Here is a 26645-nt window from a genome sequence, read left to right as displayed (position 1 = left end):
ATGAGAAGTGCTTGTATACAGGAAGGTGAGTCGCGCCTGCTTGAAGGCCAAGCAGCGCGGTTGGCAGTGGTGAGATGTGGCGACGAACGAAAGCAGTGGAAGGTGTGAAGAGTACGGTAGAGTCGCAGGCAACGGAACAGGACACAGGTGCCAGAACGGATGCGTGTGGAGGCATCTGGAGGTCGTTAGTGAGGGACAACTTGGTGCGGGAAAGCGAAACGTCGTCAGATATGGCATTTCCAAGCGAAGAGAAGGCGACTTCTGCACGGGAGCAATCAATAACAGCTTGGTGACGGGAGAGAAAATCCCAACCTAAAATAATATCGTGGGAACAGTGGGGAAGAACGACGAACTCGACGAAGTAGAGCACTCCTTGAATTTCAAGTCTGGCGGTGCACGCAGCCACTGGCTGGACGTGCTGTGCTGTGGCCGTGCGGAGTAATGGACCGAAGAAAGGCGTCGTGACTTTTCGTATTGAGCGGCAGTAGCGCACCCAGGATCTCTGCCAGGGGGGGGTTGACAGTTTGCCAATACCATCTAAACAGCACTAATTTCGATTTCTTCACGTGAAATTGTCAATAAAATGCGCTTTTTGCGAGTGTGCAGACGATTGCGCGTCTTACATCTTAGTTGCAGTACTCAAATGCGTAAGGAAAGAAAAGGGGTTCAACAAAAGGGGGGGGGGGTTAAGTCGGCCTCAGGGGGGGGGGGGGGTTCTAGCCCCCGAATCCCCCCCCCCCGTCGGTGCGCCACTGTTGAGCGGCATAGTTTTTCGGCAATCACAGATATGGCGGCACCTGTGTCAATGAGGGCAAGCACAGAGACACCTTCAACAGCGACATCAATAACGTTGGGCGGCGAAAGAAGAGGGCTTGAGCGTTGCGACGATGACGCAGTTCTTGCCTCGGGAACTGCGCCACTTAGTTTTCCGTGTCAGCGGTAGAGGGACGTCGACGCATCGGGGAGAGCGAGCGACGACGAGGAGAAGGAGAACGGCGGTCAGAAACTGGGCGATGGCTTGGGCGGGGAAGGGGTAAATCGCGGTCTGGAGCGCAAGACAATGGATGGTCGTACGCTGCTGTGCGTGGGTCGTCACGTGGATGAAGTGGACGGCGGCGGCACAGGCGTGCAACGTGTCCGGCAATACCACACGAATAGCAGATGGGCCGATTGTCCGCTGTGCGCCAAGGATTTACTCGATGCACCGGAGGTCGTGAGGGCGTGGAGGTAAAAACAGGGCTAGGCATCGGAGGCGGAGCCCGGAGCGTCGGTGGGCGTGGTCGTGCGACGGCGTCGGCGTAAGGCAACGGGGTGGTGAGTTGAGGCGCCCGCTCCAGAGGAAGAACTGCGGACACTTGTTCTTCTATAACGTGTCGTAGGGTCGTACTAAGGGACGAACTTGACTCCGGTGGGTTGTTGGAGATAAGGGAGAGCTGGCGAGCAACTTCTTCCCGGACGAATGCCTTGATCTGCGAGAGGAGGGTGGAATCTGGAAAAGGGGAGGTCAAGCCGGACAACGATTCCTGATGGGGATTAGGGCGGCGGGTGAGGAGGCGTTGACGGCGTAGCTCGTCATAGCTTTGGCATAGTTCAATGACTTGGGCAACAGTAGAGGGGCTCTTTGAAATGAGCATCTGAAACGCGTCCTCGTCGATGCCCTTCAGTATTTGTTTGATTTTATTGCCCTCAGGCATGGATGCATCGACGCGTTTGCAGAGATCGATGACATCTTCAATGTAGCTGGTAAAGGTCTCACCAGGCTGCTGAGCGCGCGACTGCAGACGCTGTTCGGCACGAAGCTTTTGAACAGCAGGACGGCCGAAGACCTCGCTGAACTACGTCTTGAACACGGTCCAGCTTGATACTTCGCTTTCGTGGTTTCGAAACCACAAGTGGGCAATTCCGGTGAGGTAAAATGGGACGGTGGTCAATTTCGTGATGTCATCCCATTTGTTGTTGCGACTCACGCGTTCGTATGATGACAGCCAGTCATCAACGTCGTGGTCATCACTGCCGCCAAAGAAGGGAGGGTCCCGCTGACGGAGTGTGCCGGGGCATACGGAGGACTGGGGAGCAGCTGGTGGTAAGCTCGTGGCGCTTGCGGAGGTCACGGTAGCAGGGAGAATCCGGCTGCGCAATTCCAGGATGACAGAAGACCCAGCAAACCTCCACCAAATATGACAAAGAAGTCTGGCACAGCTGTGGACGACACGAAGGACGCCGACAGGAAGACACAACTGCGTAGGCTTAGCCAGGCGCACCAGGAACAGCGTCGAGCCCGAGCCCCACTTCAGTAGCGCTGGCAATCCGGCTGCGGAGCTCTGCACGGCGTACTTCTTCTTCCTTACAGGGGGAAAAGTCACTGTATCGCGGCTTGGGCAGAGCTCCCATCTCTGGATTATGATCATGCTATACTTATTACCTTCTTTTTCATCGCTCTTTGCAGAGTCCTTTGCTTGCGTCAGTTTTCTTTGTACAGTTTTATATTCATGGTCATTAATTATAGTGGCAGATTATCATGACTAAATATATTTATTTCCAATGATATTGATAAGCTGCCGTTCGTGACTAAGGAGCGTCGGCCAAATGCATTCGAACATTTTTTTCAATCTCCCGATTTCCTTCTCAATAACACCCCCTCCCTCGTTACTATCTTACCTAAATGAATGTGTTAGGTACTCTATTTATAACCATTAGCTGGTTACCAATGGTGAATACTAGTTTCTTCGTCAGTGTATTGAATGATAGTTGGTTTGCTTCCCAGCCTTCAAGTTGAAAATATGCCGGTACATATGTCCTGGATCTATTGTAATAAGTCTCCGGGGTCACTTTAACGGGACATTGTCATAGAAGTTCAGGTTGCCGAAGGAGTACCTGTTAATGTCTACCCCCAGACGGTGCATCGTTCGCGGCTATAGTGTTCAAGGAGCGGGTGAGTGCGTGGTCATGTGTTCGATTCCCGACCGCAGTGGCCGTATTCCGATGGGGGCGGCATGTCTTTTTTTTTTTTTTTTTGGGGGGGGGGGGGGGGGGGGGGAGGTGTGGGTCACATAATACAATATTTTCAGTAATTAATGTCTAGAGTCTTAGCCAATGGCTAGTTATGGATCTATACAGTTTTGCGTCTGGAAAAAGCGGTACAGGCACAGGTACAAAAAGCGAAAAACAAGGGCGAAGTGAAAAGAGGCCATCACCTTCCGCCTACGCGCACGCCAGCCCCAGCACCTCGGCGTTGTGGTAACGAGTCTGTAGAAAGACTTGGCATCAGCTTCCCTGACAAGTGATACCGGCTGCAGGAGCGCCAATGCCAATGATCCGGTATGCTCGCTGGATGAGACAAATGGGACGAGAATGCAAAAAAAACGCTCCTCAGCATAGGATACAAAATTATTCCGGGGCCTTCCACTGAGGCGTCTCCCATAGCCCAGGCGTTGCTTTGAAATGTTAAGCTCAATCAATCAATCAAAACAGCCGATCAAATTGCGCAGGCCGCAGGCGCACGCGGCTCGTGTTGCGCGCCGCGTTCCGTCGCCAGCTCCTCGCGGTGCTGATCGACCCGCTGGGGCCGAGCCTGTTTCCAGTGCTCCTGTCATGGACTGGCTTCTGGCTCGACCCGAGGCGCCCCGTGCCTCGCGCGGCGCTCATGGCGCTCTCGTTCGTGATTCTCGAGCACCAGCAGGTGAGCCACTTTGCCAGCAGGGCGCAGGACCACCAGCTGCGCTCCATCGACGTCTGGTACCTCATCTGCCGTTGCTTCATCATCGCCGCGCTCCTCCAGTACGTCCTCATACTGCACACGGTGAGAGCTGCAACTCCACACACTGACCTGTGGAAGTACAAGAACGCCTGTACCGTTACTAGCTTCAACGGACGCCACGGAACATAGCCTCCGAGACTGCACGCGCTCGCACCTTGCGAGTGAGCGCGATCTCGGAGGCTGTGCACAGAACATAGAGCTTCTTGGAAAAATCACTAGACGGAACTCTGGCTCTAGTGTATATGGCACACTTCATGGTACACGGTGACTTATAATATGTGCGCATTTTCACAAATTTGTATACATATAAATAGAAGTTGCATCCTTAAAGAATGAAAGTGAAAAGTTGTTATCCACCAGAATTGTAGCATGAAGCTACAAAGGAAACCCATGCAGTTTTCTCAGGAAGAAAAGCTCGAAGTTGGCGAAAAACTAGCCCTGTTCCGGGACCCGGAACAGGGCTAGTGCGGTGTATAAACCGCACATTCCGGAACCCGGAATGTGCGGTTTATAGAAGTACATATTTCCCTCAGATAAGCGCTAATAATTTAGAAGTATACTTTAACAGACTATCTTATAATAGAAGTGCGCATTTTCACAATTTTGTATACGTATAGACCGTTTTTTCATGGGCGCCGCCATTGCGTAGGCAGTGGCGCCATCTATGGGCAGTTGGCATGCTGGCTTGGGCAAACGCCTGTGTTGTATGCTGTGGTATACGCTCGATGGCAGTTTCTGGTGGATTTTTTCGCACTCGCTCGGTGTATTTAGCATGAAATGGCGTCTTCTACGTGGGGAATAGTCCTGTGAGGCGTAGTGAAGGAATTTAAGTCTGAAGTAATTAAGCGGCTGGAGTAACTGCTGGTGTTAGGGCGGACGGAGCACCCAGCGCGAGGTGTGCGCGTTTGTTTGAGCTTACAATCAGCCTCGGATATCAGTTAGTATTTCTGAAAATTCATTTCACGAATGTTACCTTACTGCAGCATTCTCAGCACTGTAATTCTAAGCTCCGGTTTAGGTGCAACGAGTAGTTACGAAACATTTGACGATCCTAACAGCGTGGGTACCGTTCTGCTGGAGAATAATTCGTGCTGTTTACTTGGACAAGCGTTCAAGTTGTTAAGTGTAGATACGTACACTGGGCGACTGCCTTGTTTGCTGGGCAAGGTTGCCGCCCACAAATAAAATGGTTTGGTTAATACTGTAATAACCGCATACCGTACAGTGTGAATCACACTTTTCGAGTGGTCGAACGACCAGCTGCAGACTGTGCGAGCACCCGAGGCAGTACTAAATACTGTGGTATAGATCTGTTTGTTCTATATAGCGTATGGTCCAAGTGGTCCAAGCATGCGGCACGTCCAAGCGGAGTCTTATTGCGTCGTTATCCCGTGTTCTGGTTTATTTTGTCGCAAGAGGAGGAGATATGAATGATTTTTTTTTTTTTTCAGTCTCGTAAGTTGAGTCATTTACGACGCATTTACCCATGTTACGGAAATTGGCCTTACAAATAGCTGTTGGATGCTCATTATGCGATCCCCTTTGTATATTCTGCCTTACAGGGCAAAAAGGCAATGTCGATCTAAGCACAAAGCATTGTGTGTATCATGTTGTTTTGCCAACCGCAGTGCTCACTGCATGTGTTGAGCAAAACCTTCGGCCTCTTGCAGGAGGCAAACGTAGACATAGTGATTTGAAGTCTACTAGACTTAAAAGGCGTGAGAACGATGCCAGTGGCTGATGCAAATATTTTATAAATCTTCGTCGAGTGAAAACCGATACATCCAACATAACAACACATACACACACCGAGGCTGTTGATGCGCATCGCATTTTTGCACATCCAAGAGAAATTTCCAGATACTGTAGCTACTGCTGCACCTAAAGGCTACACAGTGATTGTTCGAAGAACTGACATCCCGTAACTTGCACTCAGGACTAGCTAAAACACCTCCGAATCGTTCCGCGGCTCGCGACCGGCAACACATTCAAGCCGCGCCGCGCCGGCTCGCACAAGTCAGAGAGGAAGAAAGGCTCGTCGCGCGCCCTTTCCTCCTCGCCTGATGAAAAGGTCTATACATACCGTTTAATAGATGTATACAATTATCTGAGAATTGCTGGAAATCTACAAGTAACATTTCAGTTCTGGTGATGTTACTTGCTGTACACGTACTCGCCATGCCTGCAAATAAAGCATAACAAATAATGTGGAGTGCTACCTCCACACGTGCAATGGCTCACGAGGTTTGTTTAGAGAATTCAAGCTTTTCAGCATTCGAAATGTATTCATTAGCCATAATCCAGAGAGCCTCACCAGTTTAATTGCATGCCCAAGAAACATGAAATACACTGAGCTTGCACATTATACATAGGTTGCACGGACGTCATCGCGGACGCCATATTGGGGTACCAGCAGGTCGAGAAGGGGCGTAAGCAAGGAACATGACAGTATGACAGCAACAAAAATCCCGTCTTGCGTCGAACGTCAGAGCGATAACAATGATAAACCGGTGAAACAGCAACAAAAAGCGCGTCTTGCGTCGAACGTCAGAGCGATAACAATGATAAACCGGTGAAGAACAATCACCGTGAAAAAGCAAAACAGTTTGCGCGTGATAATACGTTGCACTGACGTCATCCTAGTGGCCATCTTAGGGTACCAGCGCGGTGAGATATGGCTGCGTGGCGTCGCATGAATACTATCTATATGTGAGATATGGCTGCGTGACGTCACATGAACACTATCAATAGATAGTATTCATGTGACGTTACGCAGCCATATCTCACGGCACTGGTACCCTAAGATGGCCACTACGATGACGTCAGTGCAACGTATTATCACGCGCAAACTGTTTTGCTTTTTCACGGCGATTGTTCTTCACCGGTTTATCATTGTTATCGCTCTGACGTTCGACGCAAGACGCGCTTTTTGTTGCTGTTTCACTGGTTTATCATTGTTATCACTCTGACGTTCGACGCAAGACGCGCCTTTTATTGCTGTCATGTTCTTTGCTTACGCCCCTTCTCGACCTGCTGGTACCCAAATAAGGCGTCCGCGATGACGTCCGTGCAACCTATGTATAGTGTGCCGCAGTGATTGATTCCTTCTAAATGACTGATTCAAAAGAAAATTTGGGGACCCACACAGCTTGAACTGGGTGCTTAACCAAAGCACTCCCAGTGAAGTGTCATAGGCTCTCACTGGCTTGGAATCTGAAATTTCATTATTAAAATTAAATTATGGGGCTTTACGTGCCAAAACCACTTTCTGATTATGAGGCACGCCGTAGTGGGGGACTCCGGAAATTTTGACCACCTGGGTTTCTTTAACGTGCACTTAAATCTTAGTACACGGGTGTTTTCGCATTTCACCCCCATCGAAATGCGGCCGCCGTGGCCGGGATTCGATCCCGCGACCTCGTGCTCAGCAGCCCAACACCATAGCCACTGAGCAACCACGGCGGGTTGAGATTTCATTATGTACGCCAAGTTATTTACGTATAATGTAGTAAATTCTGCTCGTCAAGTGTCATAGGCTCTCACTGGCTTGGAATCTGAAATTTCATTATGTACGCCAAGTTATTTACGTATAATGTAGTAAATTCTGCTCACGAAACAGATTTCTCGTTATTCTCAATTGAGGACAACTGTGTTGCGGTTTGCTGAAAAAAGTACGCATCAGGGCCGGTATTTTGTAGCGATGCCTTTCCGGTAATAATGCCTTTTCGCGCTTGTCGCGCTTTGTCAGTGGTCGGAGCGACGGTCCGCTCGTGTTATCAACGGGATCAGCCGGCCGTGAGCGGGGGATGATAAGACTAGTATAGAATAAGTCATAAGGCATCGCTACAAAATCGCGGCCCAGCACTCCACTGATTTCAAAATTGCATAGCCTTCACTGAAGACGCGGTATAGTTGCAATACTTACTGTATACCTCAAATGAAACATCACATTTAAATACACCAAGTTCGATGTGAATTTATTGGAATAGCGTGATAAGTGAAAGAAAGGGATGCCGACAACGACGAAGTGCGCACAGGTTCCTTCGCCATCGGACCACGCATGCACGTTATATCAGCGATGACCCTGTGTTATTCCGAAGATGCGTCATGCCACGATTGGGCCACGTATGGCGAGCACGTGGCGAAATGCTTCGTGGCGAGACACGCGCATAGTCAGCGGGAGACGGAAGACAGCAGGCCGAAGTGTCGGACGCCGGCGATCAAGGCTCCAGGTCACGCGGCCGTCCATGGACCTGCTACCCGACCGTTGCCCTTGGCCAAGGCGTTCGCCAGCACGAGTACCGCAGCTCAGAGCGTGGTTTGGCCTGCTGTGCAACCACTTGCCGCAAGCACTGCGGATCGCGGGCAAGGCATCTCCTCGGTTTTCTGTGCAGCGGACCACCGATCATTGCCTGGCTAATCGCCGCATATGCGCCGAGCACTGCGGCTCGCGCGCAAGCTGTCGGCTGGGCAGGCTAACCATTCCTCCGACGTGCACTGCGACTCAGATGCAAGCTGACTGCTGAGGTTCGTCAACCGCCATCTTCTCCACACCGTCCAACATGGCGGCGTGTTCTACGTCGTGACGTCATCCCCCTCACTTCGGCAACCTCGTCTCCTGTCCACTGTACCGTGAGCTGTTTCGAAATGTTTGTTTCTCGGACTCACGGCACCCTTAGTATGTGTGTCATGTCATGTTCCTTAACTTTCTGTGCGGTTGTAGTTTGGTTTTATAGTTTTCATAAATGAAGTTTGGTTTTCATCATGAGTTTGACTGCTCATGTTGCCTCCTTTTATAATGGCGCGACCCAACAACCAAGTGTAACGAAAGTCCCATTATTTCTTTACATTTCTGGCGTCCATGACAGGACTAAGCTATCTTCTTTATAATCATTAAGAGTTCCACCTTGTTTGTGTGTCGTGGCTAAGGAATGAACCCGTAAAAGTTAGTTTCACTTAGTGAGGAGCTTTGAGCTAGGAGCTTAGCATGCCTCTTGATGAATTTCTGAATTGGTTTCAAGATGAGCTAAGCTACGACAAAGAACTGGAGACAAAGCGTTGCGAGAGTCGCGTTCACTTGAGCATGGTAAAAATGTAGCGCGAGAGCAGCACGCCCGTGCACAAAGATTGAATAAGACTGGGGATTCAGTACGTGAGCTCTCGCTGCGATTAGTACAGCAGCAATCACGCACACTCGCTTCACAAGAGCTATAGGCAATGCTGGATTAGCGGAGGAGGACGATGACTACGCGGGGCTCGGAAAAATGCCGACAGTTGGGCTGCTCGATTGCGGTGTCAGCCGTTGTGACGTCATCAACCAAACGGGGCTTGACAATTTAAAGTCCGCGCTACACAGATGTAGTCACGTGGATGGCTGCTGGGGACGTTTTGAGAACGTGCAATATGAAGATAGAGAGTTCGCGTCGGCACCATTGCACAATGCTTACCGGTAAAATGCTATCAAGTCAACTGGTCTTGCTAAAGTTAGCCTCGCTGAAGACTTAAGGAAGGTAGCTAAACCCATAGTAGGATGATATCCAAAGCGGACTGTAGTCAGGTTCTCTACCATAAACGTGAGCGTATATGCTGCGTTGATAGCCTTAACACTGATTGTTCTGGCTGGTGCTGTTTCGAGCATCAAACAGCACAGAAGATTGACTTAGAGCCAAGAATCATGCCTCGGAACTTAAAGTCATTGCACAAGGTAACACCTCCGAAGGAGTGGTTATGAGAAGTTTACGAGCTTCCGTGTAGGCTCAAGCAAATGCCTACAGTCATGCGGAAATGGTGCCAGCGAGCCCGGGAAAATCTTGCCTGCAGGTTGTGTGCAGGATGCTACACAGTTGTGTTCCGAACACGATGATAAGAAAGAATATCATTGGTACAAACAGATTTTGTGCTTAAACAAAATTGGAATATCAAAGGTATGGACACGAAAAGGTATACTGTATAGGGGTCAACGTGGAGCACGTTGCTCAGTGTAGAATAAATATATGTGTCTTGAAGGATAATGAGCAAGTATGAACAGTAGAAGGCACTAAATGTAGGAACGCAGAGCGCGCTGTGCGCAACCGACGGCTCACGGGAAAAGCCGTCCGCTGGTCAGGCTGACCATTCCTGCAACGTGCATTGCGGCTCGAATGCAGGCTGACTGCTCAGCGGTCGTCCCCGGTTTGTCAAGCAGGCGCGTAGCCAGGGGGGGGGGCTGATGGGGCTTCAGCCCCCCCCCGAAATTTTTTCGTGCTGTCATGCACCGCCGACCAAAACAACCACCGGCGCCGGAAATTATTGTGGATTTTGTCTACAATGTCTTTTTGACACTCGAAAGGACATTTCGGCGCGAAAATTGCGAACTCGGGCTGGATTTCGTGCAAACGCCCATGCAACTAGAGTCACATAACGTAAGGAGCCCCAGCCGAGCACAAAGTTTCAAGGGATTTTCAATAGCGAGCGGGCGCGTCGCGGCATCTCGCAGCGGCACCGGAATCTACGGAGCGCATGGATTTCAATTCCAAAACTTCATGAGTATAAAGTTCTCATACACTTTTGACGCGAAAGTGCACTGACATTTCCAAAGGCGTGCTTCTGATTTTTAATTCTGGAACTTTCTGGGTTTAATGTTTTTATAAACTTGGGCCAACATGCACGCACTCGAACGCGCGTGTCTAAGCCGTTCCAGAAATGGAAGCACGTGCTCGCAATCTTGCACGCAGAGGAAAATATTAAATATCACCGCGACTGTCAGCTGGCATCTGATAATTTTCTCCAAACATTTTCAGAAAGCGCGTCCAATGTGATCAATAAGCTGGACCAGGGCGGGCAAAGTAAAATAAGAGAAAACAGAAGAAACTCAACGGCCTATTTAATTTGAGACAGTTCTTTTTTGCGGGCGGCAAGGTCTTGCTCTCCGTGGCGATAGGGACACTGGTCCTATGGATTTAAGTAAAGCCCCCGCTGAAATTACTGGTATTTCCAGAACGCTTCTTCGCATGCAAGCTGATTGTGGAGATACACATCTGAAGAACCATTTGGAAAGTTGCCCCAGTAATGCCTCGTATTTAAACCAGATGTACCAATCCAAATTATAGAAATTTGTGGTGAAATTACCAAAGAAAGCCTAGATGCAAAAGTGAACGCTGCAGGCTGCTTCTCCGTACTTGCTGACGAAACGACGGATATTGCTAGAATCGAACAGCTTACTGTTTGTGCAAGGTACGTAAACAAGGATGTCAACGATATCGAATGAAGAAAGGAAGGAAAATAAGAGGTGAAAGGCAAAGAGGTTAATCAGGTTAAGGGTCCGATTGGCTACTTTGCACAGGGGGATGGGGTAAGGGCAGAAAATATTAGAGAACAAAAGAAGATTAAAAAGAAAACTAGAAGAAACGTATCAGTCCGCACATTCTATAGTTTTTCACTAAGTCCTGTTTCTTTTAAAAAGCGTAATAGCGCTTTTAAAGCAGTTCGTTCCGACGTCGGCTGGGACCAGGGACCAAGAATTGTGGCTTCCGTAAGAGGACGGCTGTCTACCTTGTCGAGCGTGGTGCTGAGGAAACGATATCGAAGTGTTTTTAGGTTTCTGCACGGGAATAGATGCCCTCTCTCATGGAGACTGCAGGTTATATGTACATGTGTACAAACTAGAGCACTGCACGGGCTCGGGCTTACCCGAAAGCCCGGGCCCGGCCCGGCCCGTGGGCGGGCCGGGCCAGGTAGAGCAGTTTTTTCACGGGCTCGGGCCGGGCTCGGGCCGCGCTCGGGAACGGCGTGTGCTTTTTGACCCGGGCCCGGGCCGGGCTTTCTCGTGGTGTGCATGTAACGTGCAGCGAGTTATTCTCGGGCGTCTGAACTCTGACAAACATGTATTTTTCGGTATCGGGCCGGGTTCGGGCCTGAGGTAAAGGGGTGGCGGGCCGGGCCAGGCGGGTAACGTAGATTATTTCCGGGCCCGGGCCGGGCCCGGGTCTCGCCATGAAAGTTTTGTTCGGGCTCATGCGGGCAGCCCAACGTAAAAACGGGCCCGGGCCGGGTCCGGGCTGAAAAAATCGGCCCGTGCAGTGCTCTAGTACAAACTGCTGCATATTCTAGTCGCCCTTCCAGTGTCACTGCCAGCGCAGATATATTTTCAAACATGAGATTACTAAAAAAACCACTTGCGCTTTACAATGAGGAACGCATGGTTATGCTGGCGCTTCTATACGCCGACAGAGACGTCGCCATCAACGTGTCGGAAGTTACTGAACGCTTCACTAAACCTCCCCGCCGAGTAAAGTTTATCGTTTAGATAGCGAAGCAGCAAAAATCAATGCCTGTAAAAATATGTGTTCCTTCACGTTCCTATATAAGCTCGTAATTATGAAAACGTATGACTGTTCATTAGCTTTTAAAACCACAGAAATTTTCACCATTTGTTGTAACAGTTAGCATGATAATCAAAATTATCCTGGGAATACAAAAATTACGGGGACATCAATAACCAATTTTGACAAACCTTGCTCATTGAAAGCCCGGAACACGCGGCGTTTCCCCAAAACGCACTCGGATGTTGGGTAAATCAACTTGCCGCATCATCTGTGGCTTTCGTTTGTCCTTTTCTTTCCTTTTTAGCTACATGGATTTACTTCTTTTTTTTAAACGAAGCAATAGCCTTCTTTGACTTGGGGTGCAGAATAATTGTTGCCGCTGTGCAGGCAGTTAAAACATGCATTTTCATATTGATTTCTGCATTCTTTTTCTCTTATTCTAGCCACATGGTGCTGTCGCGATCGCAGCATGGCCCAAATGCATATCACAATTTCTGAGATCATAGTTTTGTTCTTGTCTGGATCAGAATCAGAATCAGAATTTGATTATTAAAGGTTGGGATCGTCTGTCTTTATACTCGTATGCGTGAAGTTTACTGTCTGTGACTGCGCAACATGTTTATTTGTCTTGTTTGACGCATTATATAGAATGACGTTTCCTTAGATACGTAGATTTATTGCAGACTTATACGTATATTTAAATATCTTGTTGCGAGGTTTTGTGTATACAAGCAGTGAACTTGGTTTCACGCGACACTTTCTTGCCATTTGTATATTCCATTCTATCTTCGCATTTCTAATGTATATCTTGCGGAACTTCTGCTTTTTATATGTACTCGTTGTTGCAACTATAATTTCGGTGCAATTACAATATACGACCGGTAACATCTGCTGCTGCGCAATCCGTTGCAACGAAGGACAGCGTCATTGAGGTTTTTCCCTGACCGTTGCATATGTACAAAAATGTAAACGAGGTTGTTAAATGACAAAGATTCATCAAAATATTTGTCAACTCGTTCATTTTATGGCCTTTACGTTTTTCATACCAGCTGCTTGCACTGCTTTGCTGGTTTCGAACTGATATAGTTCTAAAGTTCACGTGATATTTTTTTTGCTTATTAGATAGACCAGAAACAAAAAAAAAACAAAAAAAAACGCGGAAGCACTGATATCAGCTATTACTGCCACAATTTTTGGGACATACGAAGCTATTCTTTTACGAAACAAACACATAATTTACTTGTCTTGACTGTGCGTAGCGTTAAATAACTCGTTTTCAGCACCTAATATACAATGGCATTGGCAATGGCAATGCAGTTATTATTGATGTATTTGATGCCTCGACAACTTTTATAAGGAGGAGGCCGCGTTGCAACTTGAGCCCCCCCCGAAAAAAATTTCTGGCTACGCCACTGTTGTCAAGAGACATCTTCTCCTTCATACCGTCCAACATCGAGGCATGCTCTACGTCATGACGTCATCGCCCCTCATTTCGGCAAACTATCGTCTCCTGTCCGCTGTACCGTGAGCTGTTTCGAACTGTTTGTTTCTTGGACTCACGACAACTTTAGTATTTCTAGCCTAGTATGTGTATCATATCATGTGCCTTAACGTGTTTTACGGTTGTAGTTTTTTTTTTTTTTTTTTTTTTTTTTTTTTTTTAGTTTTCATAAATGCAGTTTGGTTTTCTTCATGAGTTCGACTGTTTTCCTTGCCTTCGTTTTCTCATCGCGCAGCACGACAACGAAGTGTGACGAAAGTCCCGTATGTTCTTTACAAATACAAGTGATAAGCAATGTATGTGGGAGTAAATATGTAGCGAACAACATTACAGACAAAGTTGGGCATATTATGTAAAGCGCGGTATTTATGGAGCCTTACGAAAATTCTAGACAACGTGTGTTCAGTAAAGGAAATAAGCAGATTTTCTGTCGGATGTGCTCAAAGTGCACAATATTACTCAGGTGTACAGCTGTTGTGCAACAACACTTGAATTATATTAGTGAGGATAACATTTTCAGCATGGCGTTTTCCAATTTCGATAATGTTCACATCTCCATACATGCATATTGCTTGTAAATACAGGTGACCCGTGATGGGCATGACGCTTCGTGCATTTCACGGGTGTCCTTGAACGTTAACCGCTACAGCTCATCACAAACTGTAGCGCAACTATCCACATTGGGCGCTGATAAGTTGTGCTAAAAAAAATTCATACCGCTTCCTCCTAACTTTTATTACTATAACATTACATTAGCATTCCGCACAATCAAAAATTACTATTCAGCAGCACAGAGAATAATTTATTTTAAAATTCCAACGAAAGTTATTTAAGCAGTCACTATAATGAAGGAACTGAAAATAATCCACAATTGTAAAATACACATCCTGCAAGAAACTGCTTTGTAAGACGCAATATCAAATCGCAGAATCTCAGTCTGACAACTACAAAATTATGTTTAATGCAGTATGATTGAGACCACCATTGAGACCAAAAATGTCATTTTACATTTATAATCGTTTTATAATTACAGAATTTAGACAAGACCTTAAAAATTTGTAGTTCTACTACTTTAATTATGCGCCTTAAAAATCCACATTCGCACCTCGCTCAAATTGTAGTGAATATACCTCCCTGCAGGAGCAGCAAATTTTGTCGCCAAACATTCTTTCAATACTCAGAGGTTAAGCTATCACGAGGCACAAATTCTCGCACTCTAAGGGTTTCGTTAAACTACATCAGTACATGAGGCGACGTTTTGGTCTCAGCAAAAGACACACACCATCAGACATCCACATATGTGCAGGCCTTTGCATAAAATATTCTTTTGTATTGCTTTTCCCAAGCAAAATGCAAAGTTATTGATGCAGTAGATGACCAAGGGCAGAATACCGGGGCTCGTTGAAGTCTGTCTTTGGCGAACTCTGTTGGCATTTAGTGGCACTGTCAGCATAAAAGTTCGAAGGATGGCGTCAGGTGCAGATATAAATGTCTTTATTCGGCATGGTATTCTGTAAAATGTGTAGCACTATGGCTAACAAAAAATACCCTTAAGAATGCACTTCTAGAAATGGACTTAGAAAGACATGTTAACAAAAAATACCCTTAAGAATGCACTTGTAGAAATCGACTTAGAAAGGCATTCATTCCGTTTGCACTACGGCAGCATTTGAAAGTTCAAAAGTGGGATTACATTGTAGTCCGTCCTTTCCGTTACGCCGTCGCCATCGTTGTCGCGTCGTCGTTCGTTGTCAACCTCCTTCCCCTCACTTTCATCCTCCACATAGTGCGAAGAAAAAAATCTCACGGTGGCTATCGACATCAATGCGATTAGCATTCAGGCACTGTAACAAAACACCGTATTGCCACCGCCGAAACGTGCCATGTATGAGCCGTGTACTGCAGCCGCGCCTCTCTCGCGCTTAGGATGGATGGATGCTAGGAGCGTCCCCTTTGGAACGGGGTGGTGGTTTCCCCACCAAGCTCTTGTTATTATATTGGCTAATGTCCACACCAAACTTTCTGAACTCCTATTTGGAACCTTGTTTGGGAACTCCTATTGGGAGCCTCCGTTGTTTGTCGTTTCCCTACTTTTCTTCCACCAATCTTCCAATCTCCTCTATAGTCCCTATTGCGGCCATGTTTACTTTCCCTCTTCTATCGATGAGCCCAAGAGCTTCAAGGAGGCCAGAAGAGCCTAAATCGACCGCTGGGCAGATATATTCACATTCTAATAAAACATGCGCCATGGTTTCTCTAGCTTTACCGCAGCAAGCACATGGTTCTTCCTTGTTATTTCTCGCTTTATAAGTGCATGTTCTAAGGCATGCTGATCTCGCTTCGAAAACTAAAGAGCTTCCCCTTTGAGTTTTCATAAATTGTTTCTTTCCTGATTTCGTTTTTTTTTTTCCTCTTAAGTAGCTACTCATAGCAGGTTTATTTTCCATTGCCGCCACCCATGAGATTATCTGTCTCTCTGACTTTACGCTTGACGTTCTTTGTTGCCCTATTGCTCACCATACCGGTCGCATACTTGCTGGTAAGCTTGCTAGTTCTTTCCCTCCACTGTGAATCAATGTTATCCTGTATAAATATCTGAACACTCTCCCAGCCCGTTTACTTCCATATTTCTCAGTCGTTCGTCACAATCAATTTTACTATGAGCTTCCCTCCCTTCAAAATTTGTCCGGCCCATATCACCCTTCACAGCTTCATATGTAGTCTTCCCGTGAGTGCCCGATGCGAGGCGTCCTACTGACCTTTGGTTGCCATCGAGTCCTGATTTTAACCCTGACTTCGAGCAAACAACCGTATTTCCAAATGTAAGTCCTGGAACCATTACACCTTTCCACATACCTCGGAGGGCCTCATACCTATTGTATCCCCATAGCGCTCTGTGTTTCGTTATGGCCGCATTTCTTTTCCCCTTTGCTGTTGTCTTTTTCCTGTGTTTTCATATATCTATTGCCTTCGTTTATTCATATACCAAGGTATTTATATTCTTCTACCCGAGGTATTTTCTGGCCCTGTAATGACACTGTCTGATCACTGCTTCATTGAATACCATAACCACAATTTTTTAACGCTAAATTTCAGGCCTAAATGCTCGGCTTCCTGTCCACAACGATGAAACTTGCAGCGCGGTTTTGCACAGATTCCAGTAAGTTGATTAGATTGACTTGGTGAGGTGACCAGATGGATGATGCATATTCGAGTTGTGGACGAACAAATGTCTGGTATGCTAGTTTCCGTATTATGGAAGGTGCGCATGAAGATTACGTTTCAGGTATCATAATGTGCGTGATGACGTGGCAATAATTTTTTCAATGTATGTTGACCAGGAACGTGAAGTTAATGCCAAGGTACTTGTAGTTGGGGCGTTACCAATATAGAATTATTGTTCAGAGAGTACGTGTAAGTTGAGTTTGACTGCTTTCGGCTGAACGTCATTACATTGCATTTATCAGTATTAACGGTCATCTTCCACTATCGAGCACTAGAATGTGATTTTGTCAAGATCCTGTTGTAGTACCAGATGATCGGCGTGTATCACAATTTTACGCTATATTATGCAAACGTTGGCAAACAAACGGATGCTGGATGTTATATGAGATGGAAGGTCATTAATGTAGATGGGAAATAATAAAGGACCCAGGACGCTGCCTTGAGGAACACCAGAAGTAACGTCAGATAACGAAGACGAACTGTTATTAACCCAAGTAAACTGCTTGCATGAGGATAAAAATTTTCAATGGGCGCGCACTCTAGACTGCCATCATGAGTCGGACGGCCGGTGACCCTGCCGACCGAGAACATGCAGCCCGCGCTGCGAGCTGAGCCGAGTCGCGTCAGCGGCGATTATTTCTTTAGTCGCGGATGCAATCGGCTGCCACGCTTCGGTCATCTGGGCGAGGCCTCTCCTGCCTTGTGACTGCGTAGACCCGCCACCGATTCTCGCATCTCGAGGCGCTGCTGTCGCACTTTGCTTGGTGAGCACGGCGGGGACGGGGCGGCGAAGCACTGTCCGCGGCTGTTCACGTGGTTTGGCGGCGTGTATACATGCGTGTCTTGCTCCAATCTCGGTGCTTGTTGCGACACTTTTGTACGTATTGGATGCCGTGTGAATTTTGAGGAGTTAACGGCCCGTATCAAATTTTATTTTTATGCGCGGTTTCTGCAGACAGAACGTGCCTTGAGTGTGCAAGTAAAGTCTGCTCGCAAGCGAGCAAAGCGCATGTAGGTTTGAACATTGCACTTTTTAATGTGGTGCTTTCATGAAAGAAAATAGTGCTAGCTTGACTAATTTTTTTTTTTTTCATTCCAAGATAAAGTGCTGAGAGTGTGTGTATATCGAGAGAAGGTGCCTTGGATTTCTTCCTACTATTTTAAAAGTGCACTGATCGGCCTGCTGACCGCTACAACTGCCGATTAGTAGCAGCTATTAGTACTAATTAATTACCAGTTGGCCTGATGACAGCTACAACTGATAATTAGTAGCAACTATTACTACTAATTAAATTAATTACATAATTAAAAATTGAAAGGGCACTGCATTATCCCTACGTGGATGAATGCGAAAGCATTGCGACCACCAAAGGTCGTGGGTTCGAGTGCCTTAACTCTATCATAATTAACTGGATCATAATTAGCACCAAAGGTAGTGGGTTTGACTCCCACCAATGGTCAGGTTGACTAGTGCCGTAATGAACTCTCGTAGTGAAACCTGTGCCTTAATTAACACCAAAGGTCGTGGGTTCGAGTGTTCTACTTTACTCTGTCCTAATTAACTGGGACTTAATTAGCTTCACCTTAATTAACACCAGTGGTCGTGGGTTCGAGTGTTATACTTTACTCTGTCCTAAGTAACTGGGACTTAATTAGCTTCACCTTAATGAACACCAGTGGTCGTGGGTTCGAGTGATTTAATTAACTGTGCCTTAATTAACTTCGCCTTAATTCATTCTGCCTTAATTAACTGTGCCTTAATTGACATCAACTGCCTCGATACACTTGGACTCCCTTTACATTTCGGACTATCGTGTGGTCACGCCAACGCCGGATTTCCGCCTCATGAGCTATATAATGCGTTTGCATTAATCATTTATTAGTACTAATCAGCAACAGCTGATTACAGCTACTAATCAGCTACTTACAGCTACTAATCAAAAACAGCTGATTAGTAGAGCGCAGCGGACGGTCAGGCCTGCTGATGACCTGGACTTATAAGGACTTCAACAGCGCACTCCGGGGGAGCGCAGCAGCATTTTCACAGCTCAATAAGGTTTTTTTTTTCTATTTTTTTTTTAAGTTCACAGCTCAGTAAAGTAAACGCGAGGCTATACAAACATTAAAAAAGGAATCGGTGAAAACACCTGTTGCATTCGTAAGTTGCGAAGTCGGAGGACCCGAGTGTCTTCGCCAATGCAGAGCGGCACCCGCGTAGAGCTACCTGCAACGTACGCTCCCGCCCTCAGGCGGCAAACTAAATCAGTGGGGCGCCCGCGATATTGACCTTTTTCGCGGCGATCCCGTGGGCGCTGCCATGTTTGATCACGTGGTGACGAGTCTATTGCTTGCCTCAACTGCTTCCGTTGCCTCCGTGTTTACAACGGATCAGTATGGCGCCGGTGCGACTTAGCAAAACTCTGTTGCGGGAGATATCGTGACGGTGACAGGGTGGATGACACGAAGCTTTGGGCACAGCTCCAGAGAATAGGAAAAAGCGCTTTCGGAGCTGATTGAGCTATGTCCCAACGGTACTAGCAGCGTATATATATATATATATATATATATATATATATATATATATATATATATATATATATATATATATATATATATATATATATGTATGTATATGTATGTATATACGGTGCTTGTTCGAAAAGCGGGGCTAAATATGTATTCCAAGCTATCGAAACTTTCCGCTCATGAATTGAATCAGGATTAGTGTGTTTTGCTCTCCGTTCTTTATTTGGCAAATATTTTAAAGCAGCGGCTTGTCACGTTTCTGACTCAGTAAAATTTCTCGGTGCAGTCACTATCTGTGTTTTTCTGCCTAATGGTTCGTGGGTGTGCTCAGTTCCGATAGATTTGTTCTTGATGCGCACAAGGCTTGACACGCAGCTCTTTTGTACATTGTAATACCTTCTAGCAAATATGTACTATCGCTAGTAACTTGCTTACTCTTGTGGACCGTCACGAAACGTTCCGCTTTGAGCGCTCGTGCGCTATCAGTGTAGGCCGTCATTTATTGTGCGTATATAGTGCGCATATATTCAAGGGTGCGCCCATTCACTTATTCTTGACACGTTGGCGATAGTGTGGACGTAAGCTTCCGCGCCAGTTGCGATAGATGTGTGTGGGTACTGTGCGCGAAACTTACTATGACAGGAGGTGGTTCTACTCTCTTTGTCATTGTTTAACGAGCGGTACTCACTCTTGGCGACGTTCCGGGGCTGAATCTCTTTCTTTGAAGGCTAGCGATACAACGCTGGCGGATGAGCCAATTTCTGTATCCTCGAGGAAATCCGTACAGCAGCGGTCCGCGAATTTGGCCACACAGATTCATTCCATTCCTTAATTAAGCCAGTCACTATTTTTGCAGCCAACTACTACACACGTATTCAATCCAGCATGATTGGAACACAGTTCATTAGTGAAAACTCGGTTGCATTTCCGACAGCTGATAGCACAGAAGCAAGGTAGAAGCGGTAATGATTTCGTATTAGTGCGCTGTCGCTGAGGTCACGTGCGCCGCGACGCCTTAAGAGCCATCTCGTTTCTCTAGAACAAACTGCTCCGCGAAGAGGATCACTAACGCCGGTACGTGCTACCGCTCAGAATCAACCCCTTGCTGACCGCGGGTATTCGTGGCGCAGCTCTAAAGCGTCGGGCTGCTGTGCTTGAGGTATCCATGCGACGGGAGTTTGATTCCACACCGTACTTGTTAAATTTTTAAGCTTTTTTTTATCTCTTTCTCTCTCTCTTGCATTTTTTAAGTGGCGTAATAAGAACGGACGGACAAGTGGCTGAAGTAGGCTAAAAATGTAAATCGCATTCAAAAAACACTTTGGCCACCACCACTACTAGTATGGGTATCAAACCGATGCCCCTTTGTCAATGTGCAGTTGGTAGCTGAAAACGCCAATCACTGCGCTATCGCGCTGACTTGGTGCGGGGTGTCGCGCGCCACGCAAGGCTGTTAGTGTGTCATCTGTTCATGCATTTCTTCTTCTTCTTCCTGGGGTTTTACGGGCCAAAACCAGTTCTGATTATGAGGCACGCCGTAGTGGAGAGCTCCGGATTAATTTTGACCACCTGGGGTTCTTTAACGCGCACTACAACGCAAGCACACGGGCGTTCTTACATTTCGCCTCCATCGAAATGAGGCCGCCGAGGCCGGGATTCGATCCCGCGATCTCGTGCTCAGCAGCGCAACACCTTAGCTGACTCAGCCACCGCGACAGGTTTCATGCATTTAGGAGGCGACAGCAGGCATTACTGTAGCGGACGAAGACGGAATTTTCTGCACCGCAAGGAGTTGTTCCTGGGAAGATGGTGGTGGCCACTCTGAGAGAAAGTGCTTCTGTCGCAGTAAATGAGCCCCGAAGGAATTGCTGAAGTGTGCAGATTTCTTTGTTTTCTTTGCCTATACACCCGCCGGGTTTCCCGACTGTCCTACTGCCGGTTTCTTGCCAAGAAAAGTGGGCTGATCCTTAGAGAGTTTTAGCTTGTCCGGTAATCGGGTAGAAGCGGGCGGTCGGGGCGTTGGGGCGTGTTAGCGGAACCGTAAAAGTGAGCGGCCTGTATGGTGCTGTCACCTGGTGGCGCAGAGCTCAAACTGACAAAAACAGCTAATATTGCAGTAACCAAGTGTATTCTACTTCGCTGCTGATGTAAATTTTCGGCAGCAACACGATTACGCCACTGCCGAAAATTTACACCAGCAGCGAAGTAGAATACGCTTGGTTACTGCAATATTAGCTGTTTTTGTCAGTTTGAGCTCTGCGCCACCAGGTGACAGCACCAAACAGGCCGCTCACTTTTACGGTTCCGCTAACACGCCCCAACGCCCCGACCGCCCACTTCTACCCGATTACCGGACAAGCTAAACCTCTCTATTAATGGTAAACCGGGCTGATCCTGCAGATTGTGCAATCAAAGCGGTTCCCGGACGGCATGTAATAGCTGACTGGGCCGACCTTCAAGATGATGTAAACATAACTGGGTCGATCCCGGACACATTGTAATCAAAGGGGGTGACTTGGTGGGCAAAGTGAACACTATGAACTAACACTATGAACTAACACTATGAACTAACACTATGAACTAACACTATGAACTAACACTATGAACTAACACTATGAACTAACACTATGAACTAACACTATGAACTAACACTATGAACTAACACTATGAACTAACACTATGAACTAACACTATGAACTAACACTATGAACTAACACTATGAACTAACACTATGAACTAACACTATGAACTAACACTAGAACTAACACTATGAACTAACACTATGAACTAACACTATGAACTAACACTATGAACTACCTATGACTAACACTATGAACTAACACTATGACTAACACTATGAACTAACTCTATGAACTAACTCTATGAACTAACTCTATGAACTAACTCTATGAACTAACTCTATGAACTAACTCTATGAACTAACTCTATGAACTAACTCTATGAACTAACTCTATGAACTAACTCTATGACTAACTCTATGACTACCTATGACTACTCTATGAACTCACACTATGAACTAACTACACTATGAACTAACACTATGAACTAACTCTATGAACTCTGAACACTATGAACTCTATGAACTCACTATGAACTCTATGAACTCTATGAAACTATGAAACTCTATGACTCACTCTATGAACTCACTATGAACTCACTCTATGAACTCACTCTATGAACTCACTATGAAACTCTATGAACTATGAACTCACTCTATGAACTGAAACTCTATGAACTGAAACTCTATGAAACTATAACTCTGAACTCACTCTATGAACTCTATGAAACTCTATGAACTCACTCTATGAACTCACTCTATGAACTAACTCTATGAAACTCTATGAAACTCTATGAAACTCTATGAAACTCTATGAACTAACTCTATGAAACTCTATGAAACTCTATGAAACTCTATGAAACTCTATGAAACTCTATGACTCTATGAACTCACTCTATGAACTCACTCTATGAACTCACTCTATGAACTCACTCTATGAACTCACTCTATGAACTCACTCTATGCTATGAACTCACTCTATGAACTCACTCTATGAACTCACTCTATGAACTCACTCTATGAACTCCTCTATGAACTCACTCTATGAACTCACTCTATGAACTCACTCTATGAACTCACTCTATGAACTCACTCTATGAACTCACTCTATGAACTCACTCTATGAACTCACTCTATGAACTCACTCTATGAACTCACTCTATGAACTCACTCTATGAACTCACTCTATGAACTCACTCTATGAACTCACTCTATGAACTCACTCTATGAACTCACTCTAAGAACACAATATGTATCCTCGTATGAGTTTTAATGTGGCTTGTAACGCAAGCCGATCCCGCAGGCAATTCACTCCTGATAATGCTGTCGCATAACAACATGGTGATATAGCTTCTTTGCCCCTTCCGGGTTCGGCGTCGGTGTCTCACCGACTAGACGTATAGTTGAGGGGTCTCCCACACAGCTGAGGCGCGTAGAGAGAGTATACGGAGAACATTTACAGGACCAAAGACATTTACAAAATACAGAGGACTGCTCACCGTATAGACTCGGCGGGAGGTCCTCGCGTTCGGATTGTTCGTGCGTGGTTGGCATGACTTGCTGATCACCTGTTCGTCAGAGGCATGCATCGCGACGTTTCATATTTTCTTTGTACGTACGCCTCTGGTCACAGCGCATCCTTCCCCACTCGCAAAACGTCGCATTAAATGGCAATTAAGTATCGCTGCGTGAGGTCATGTGAAATTTTGCTTGCATTTAAGCAGAATGTGCAAACAATTAGGTTGGACATAAAATATAATTGCAAGCGTCGTGTGTTGGATCTGCCATATTTTTTTCTTTCAACGCTTCTCCTTTCTTCCTTCCATCGATAAAATATTTGTCTTATTTATTTGTTCATTTATTTTAGTTTTCAGCCTCTCTGACTTCCAACCAAACCATGGTGGTGTAGCGCGTTCCATTGTGGGTGCCGTGGGAATGTATACATTTTGATAAGCCAATTGCACAATCGTTCACTATCATAACTAAACGCCCTAGGTCAGTGCTCCCAAAGAAATTCCGCGCAGAAGGCTTTATTCGCACTACTCAGGTTCCTGAGGTCTACGGACCTTCATGATAGATTTTAAGAGCGCCGCCCGCTAACGCTCTGTGTAGTGTACGCGGTTACTTCCTTTGTGCTTGTCTCTCTCTTTCTCTCTTGCTCTCTCCCTTCCGCTCTCCTTCGATTTTTACCCCTACCCCTTCCCCCCGTGCAGGGTAGCCAACCGGAACCACCTCTGGTTAACCCCCCTGCCTTTCAATGCATCTTTTCTCTCTCTCTTTTGATAAGCGTATGCATTTCAGATTTACAAAGCGACCAGTTTATATCAACGGAACGCGAAGAGAAGTCTATACTGACGAGAAATGCCAGAACTCGGTTAGCTTCCTGTTAACGATGTGATAATGGCCTTTTATTGCGATAGCAATTATATGGGCACTCCAGGCGGATTTCTACACCGCGCGCGCCCGCTCGGGCTGCTGTATCTTGAAAGCCATCTTAGGCGGGCCCGGGACAGAGTCCGCCCTACGCTGTGTTTTCGCGGCTGAGTTCGCGTTGATGCGAGCGGCGGCATGAAGGTCAATTCGCTCGCTGCTGCCGCGCGTACTCCAGCGTTTTGACAGCGAGTTTCCGCGGTCATCGAATGAGATGCGTTCATGTTTGCTTATGTGCGCGTGACACGGTACTTAGTAATTTAGCTAGTATGTCCATGTTTACAATACGGCCGATAAAACTACTATCCTTACTTCATATGAGAACCACCTTGAAATAGCGCGCATCGGGACGGCACAACAGAAAGGAACACGAATACAGGCGCAAGCTAATATGCTATCGCAATCGATGTTTCGCCTATCGGGCGAAACTGCAACTTTTTTTTTTTCGTGAAGTGTTATTTCTTTCTCTTTCTTCTTTATTTCCGGTCCCTCCATCTTTCCTCTCCTTCTCCTCCCAAGGCGGACAACTTCCGAGATGCTGCTATCACGCCCCCCACCGTGACTGCTTCACCGCTTCGCGCGGCCTCCTCGGGCGTCGACATGTTCTCGCCGACGACGCCGGGCACCACTGCCGGCGGCTGCTGCTCGCCGGGAAAACTCGCGGCCTCTTCCGCAGCTTCGCCCGTGGCCGCTGCAGCGGGGCTGGCGCGCGTGGTGAGGCTTTCACCTCAGGAGACGGATGACGCGTGCAAAACGCTCTTCCCGCTAGCGTTCCTGTTGGCGTCGCTGCTGTACGCGGGCGCTTTCGCCGGACCCTTGGTCACGTCCAAGGACTTCGCCAAGCTGCCCGTTCGGTGGGCGGAGTGACCCCGCACTGACAAACCCGAGATCGCTTTTACACTCGTAAAGAAAACTTGTGAAGCTCGCCTTGATGATCAAGGTCATCTCATTGACAAAGGCTTTCATGCCTTGGTATTTCATCTGTCGAGTAAAACGTGACGTCTGTTTCTTTCTGCGTTAAAGAGAAGCATGTGAAGCAACGTTTGGCCGTTTATTGACAGAACAACCGCTGTACATTTACTCCCATAACCAAGTTCTCACTTCAGGCAGCAGAACCAGTATTGTAATAATAAATGTCATTAACATTTACTAAAGACGACAGTCTTTCTTGGGCTACCTAAACGCAAAAAACTGTGTCTGTCTGTCTATCACTCGATTCAACCGCCCGGCCAAAACCGGTTAAGCTACTAGCACTGGTGGCACGGGGTCATACACGTCAACATTATACAGCACAAAGGAAACCTCAGGCTTATTTGAGGCAAAATAAATTGTTGCGGGTGAGATGGGTTTATTTACAAGATGATCGAGGGGGCGTAGAGACGAGATTACAGGCAGTCAGGCATAGCTCTACACCGCGTGCACCCCTTCCATCTCCTCTACTTCGGCTCCGCCGCGCAGCGTAACATCTTCCTCCGGCGCAGACGAAGCTCGCCGAGCGAGTTAAGGAACTACGTGGTTGGTAGCGCTCGACTCGGGAACCCTATGATGGTAGGGCTTCAGGCGGGCCACATGAACCACTTGTCTTCCGCAACCGGCGATTGTTGGAGGTCAGTTTTGCTATGACGAAGTTGACGTCACTTAATCGGTTGAGTATCACGAATGGACCGCTATACGTTGCGATAAACTTGCGATACAAACTTTTCTTCCGTGCAGGTCTCCACAGTAAAACGTGATCGCCCGAAGCGAAAGTGACAGGTATATGCCGGGCGTCATAGCGTGCCTTGGTTGAAACTTGCGAGGAGATGGTTCTTAGGCGAGCAAGCCGACGCGCTTCTTCGGCACGACACAATATCTGTGCAATAGATGTCTTCGTTAAGTGTGAACGGCAAAATTGTATCCAAGAAAGTTTGGGGACTGCGAGCGTACAACAGATAGAAAGGCGCATACCCGGTTACTTCATACTTGGCTGTATTGTATGCGTACGTGACGAAGGGCAGCACATCATCCCAATTCTTGTGATCAGCTGAGACGTAGTGACAACATGTTGGTGAGAGTACGATTCGTGCGTTCGGTCAGGCCATTGGTTTGTGGATGGTATGGCGTTGAATGCCGATAAGTAGAACCGCAAAGGCGCAGCAGATCTTCAACAACGTCGGCGGTGAATTGCCGTCCGCGGTCACTTATAACAACACGTGGAGCGCCGTGGCGTAGGATAACAGAATGGAGCAGAAAGCACGACACGTCGGCGGCGGTAGCAGAGGTAAGCGCCGCAGTCTCAGTATAGCGTGTCAAGTAGTAGTAAGTGGTTCTTGAGGAAAGGGAAAG

At 46.9% G+C, this 26645-nt stretch overlaps 1 protein-coding gene across 1 annotated transcript; it reads left to right on the top strand.

The window, feature by feature from the left end:
* LOC125944623 (glycine receptor subunit alphaZ1-like) lies at positions 1-25498 on the top strand. The gene is made up of 3 exons (XM_049665131.1): positions 1-25; positions 3489-3799; positions 24840-25498. Exons 1-3 carry the CDS (start codon positions 1-3, stop codon positions 25185-25187), a joined length of 684 nt encoding a protein of 227 aa, XP_049521088.1. The 3' UTR covers positions 25188-25498.
* The last annotated feature ends 1147 nt before the right edge of the window (positions 25499-26645 follow it).

This window comes from Dermacentor silvarum, chromosome 4 (assembly GCF_013339745.2).
Source record: "Dermacentor silvarum isolate Dsil-2018 chromosome 4, BIME_Dsil_1.4, whole genome shotgun sequence".
Classification (NCBI taxonomy): domain Eukaryota; kingdom Metazoa; phylum Arthropoda; class Arachnida; order Ixodida; family Ixodidae; genus Dermacentor; species Dermacentor silvarum.
The sequence above is the reverse complement of the archived record's forward strand: the minus strand, read 5'-3'. Positions and strand labels throughout refer to the sequence as shown.

What these genes read in the sequence shown, in the direction of transcription:
- LOC125944623 (XM_049665131.1), top strand. Translation starts at nt 1, where the DNA reads ATGAGAAGTGCTTGTATACAGGAAG. An exon ending in AAGTGCTTGTATACAGGAAG is followed by an intron (nt 26 to 3,488) that starts GTGAGTCGCGCC and finishes CAAATTGCGCAG; the next exon opens with GCCGCAGGCGCACGCGGCTC. An exon ending in ACGTCCTCATACTGCACACG is followed by an intron (nt 3,800 to 24,839) that starts GTGAGAGCTGCA and finishes TCTCCTCCCAAG; the next exon opens with GCGGACAACTTCCGAGATGC.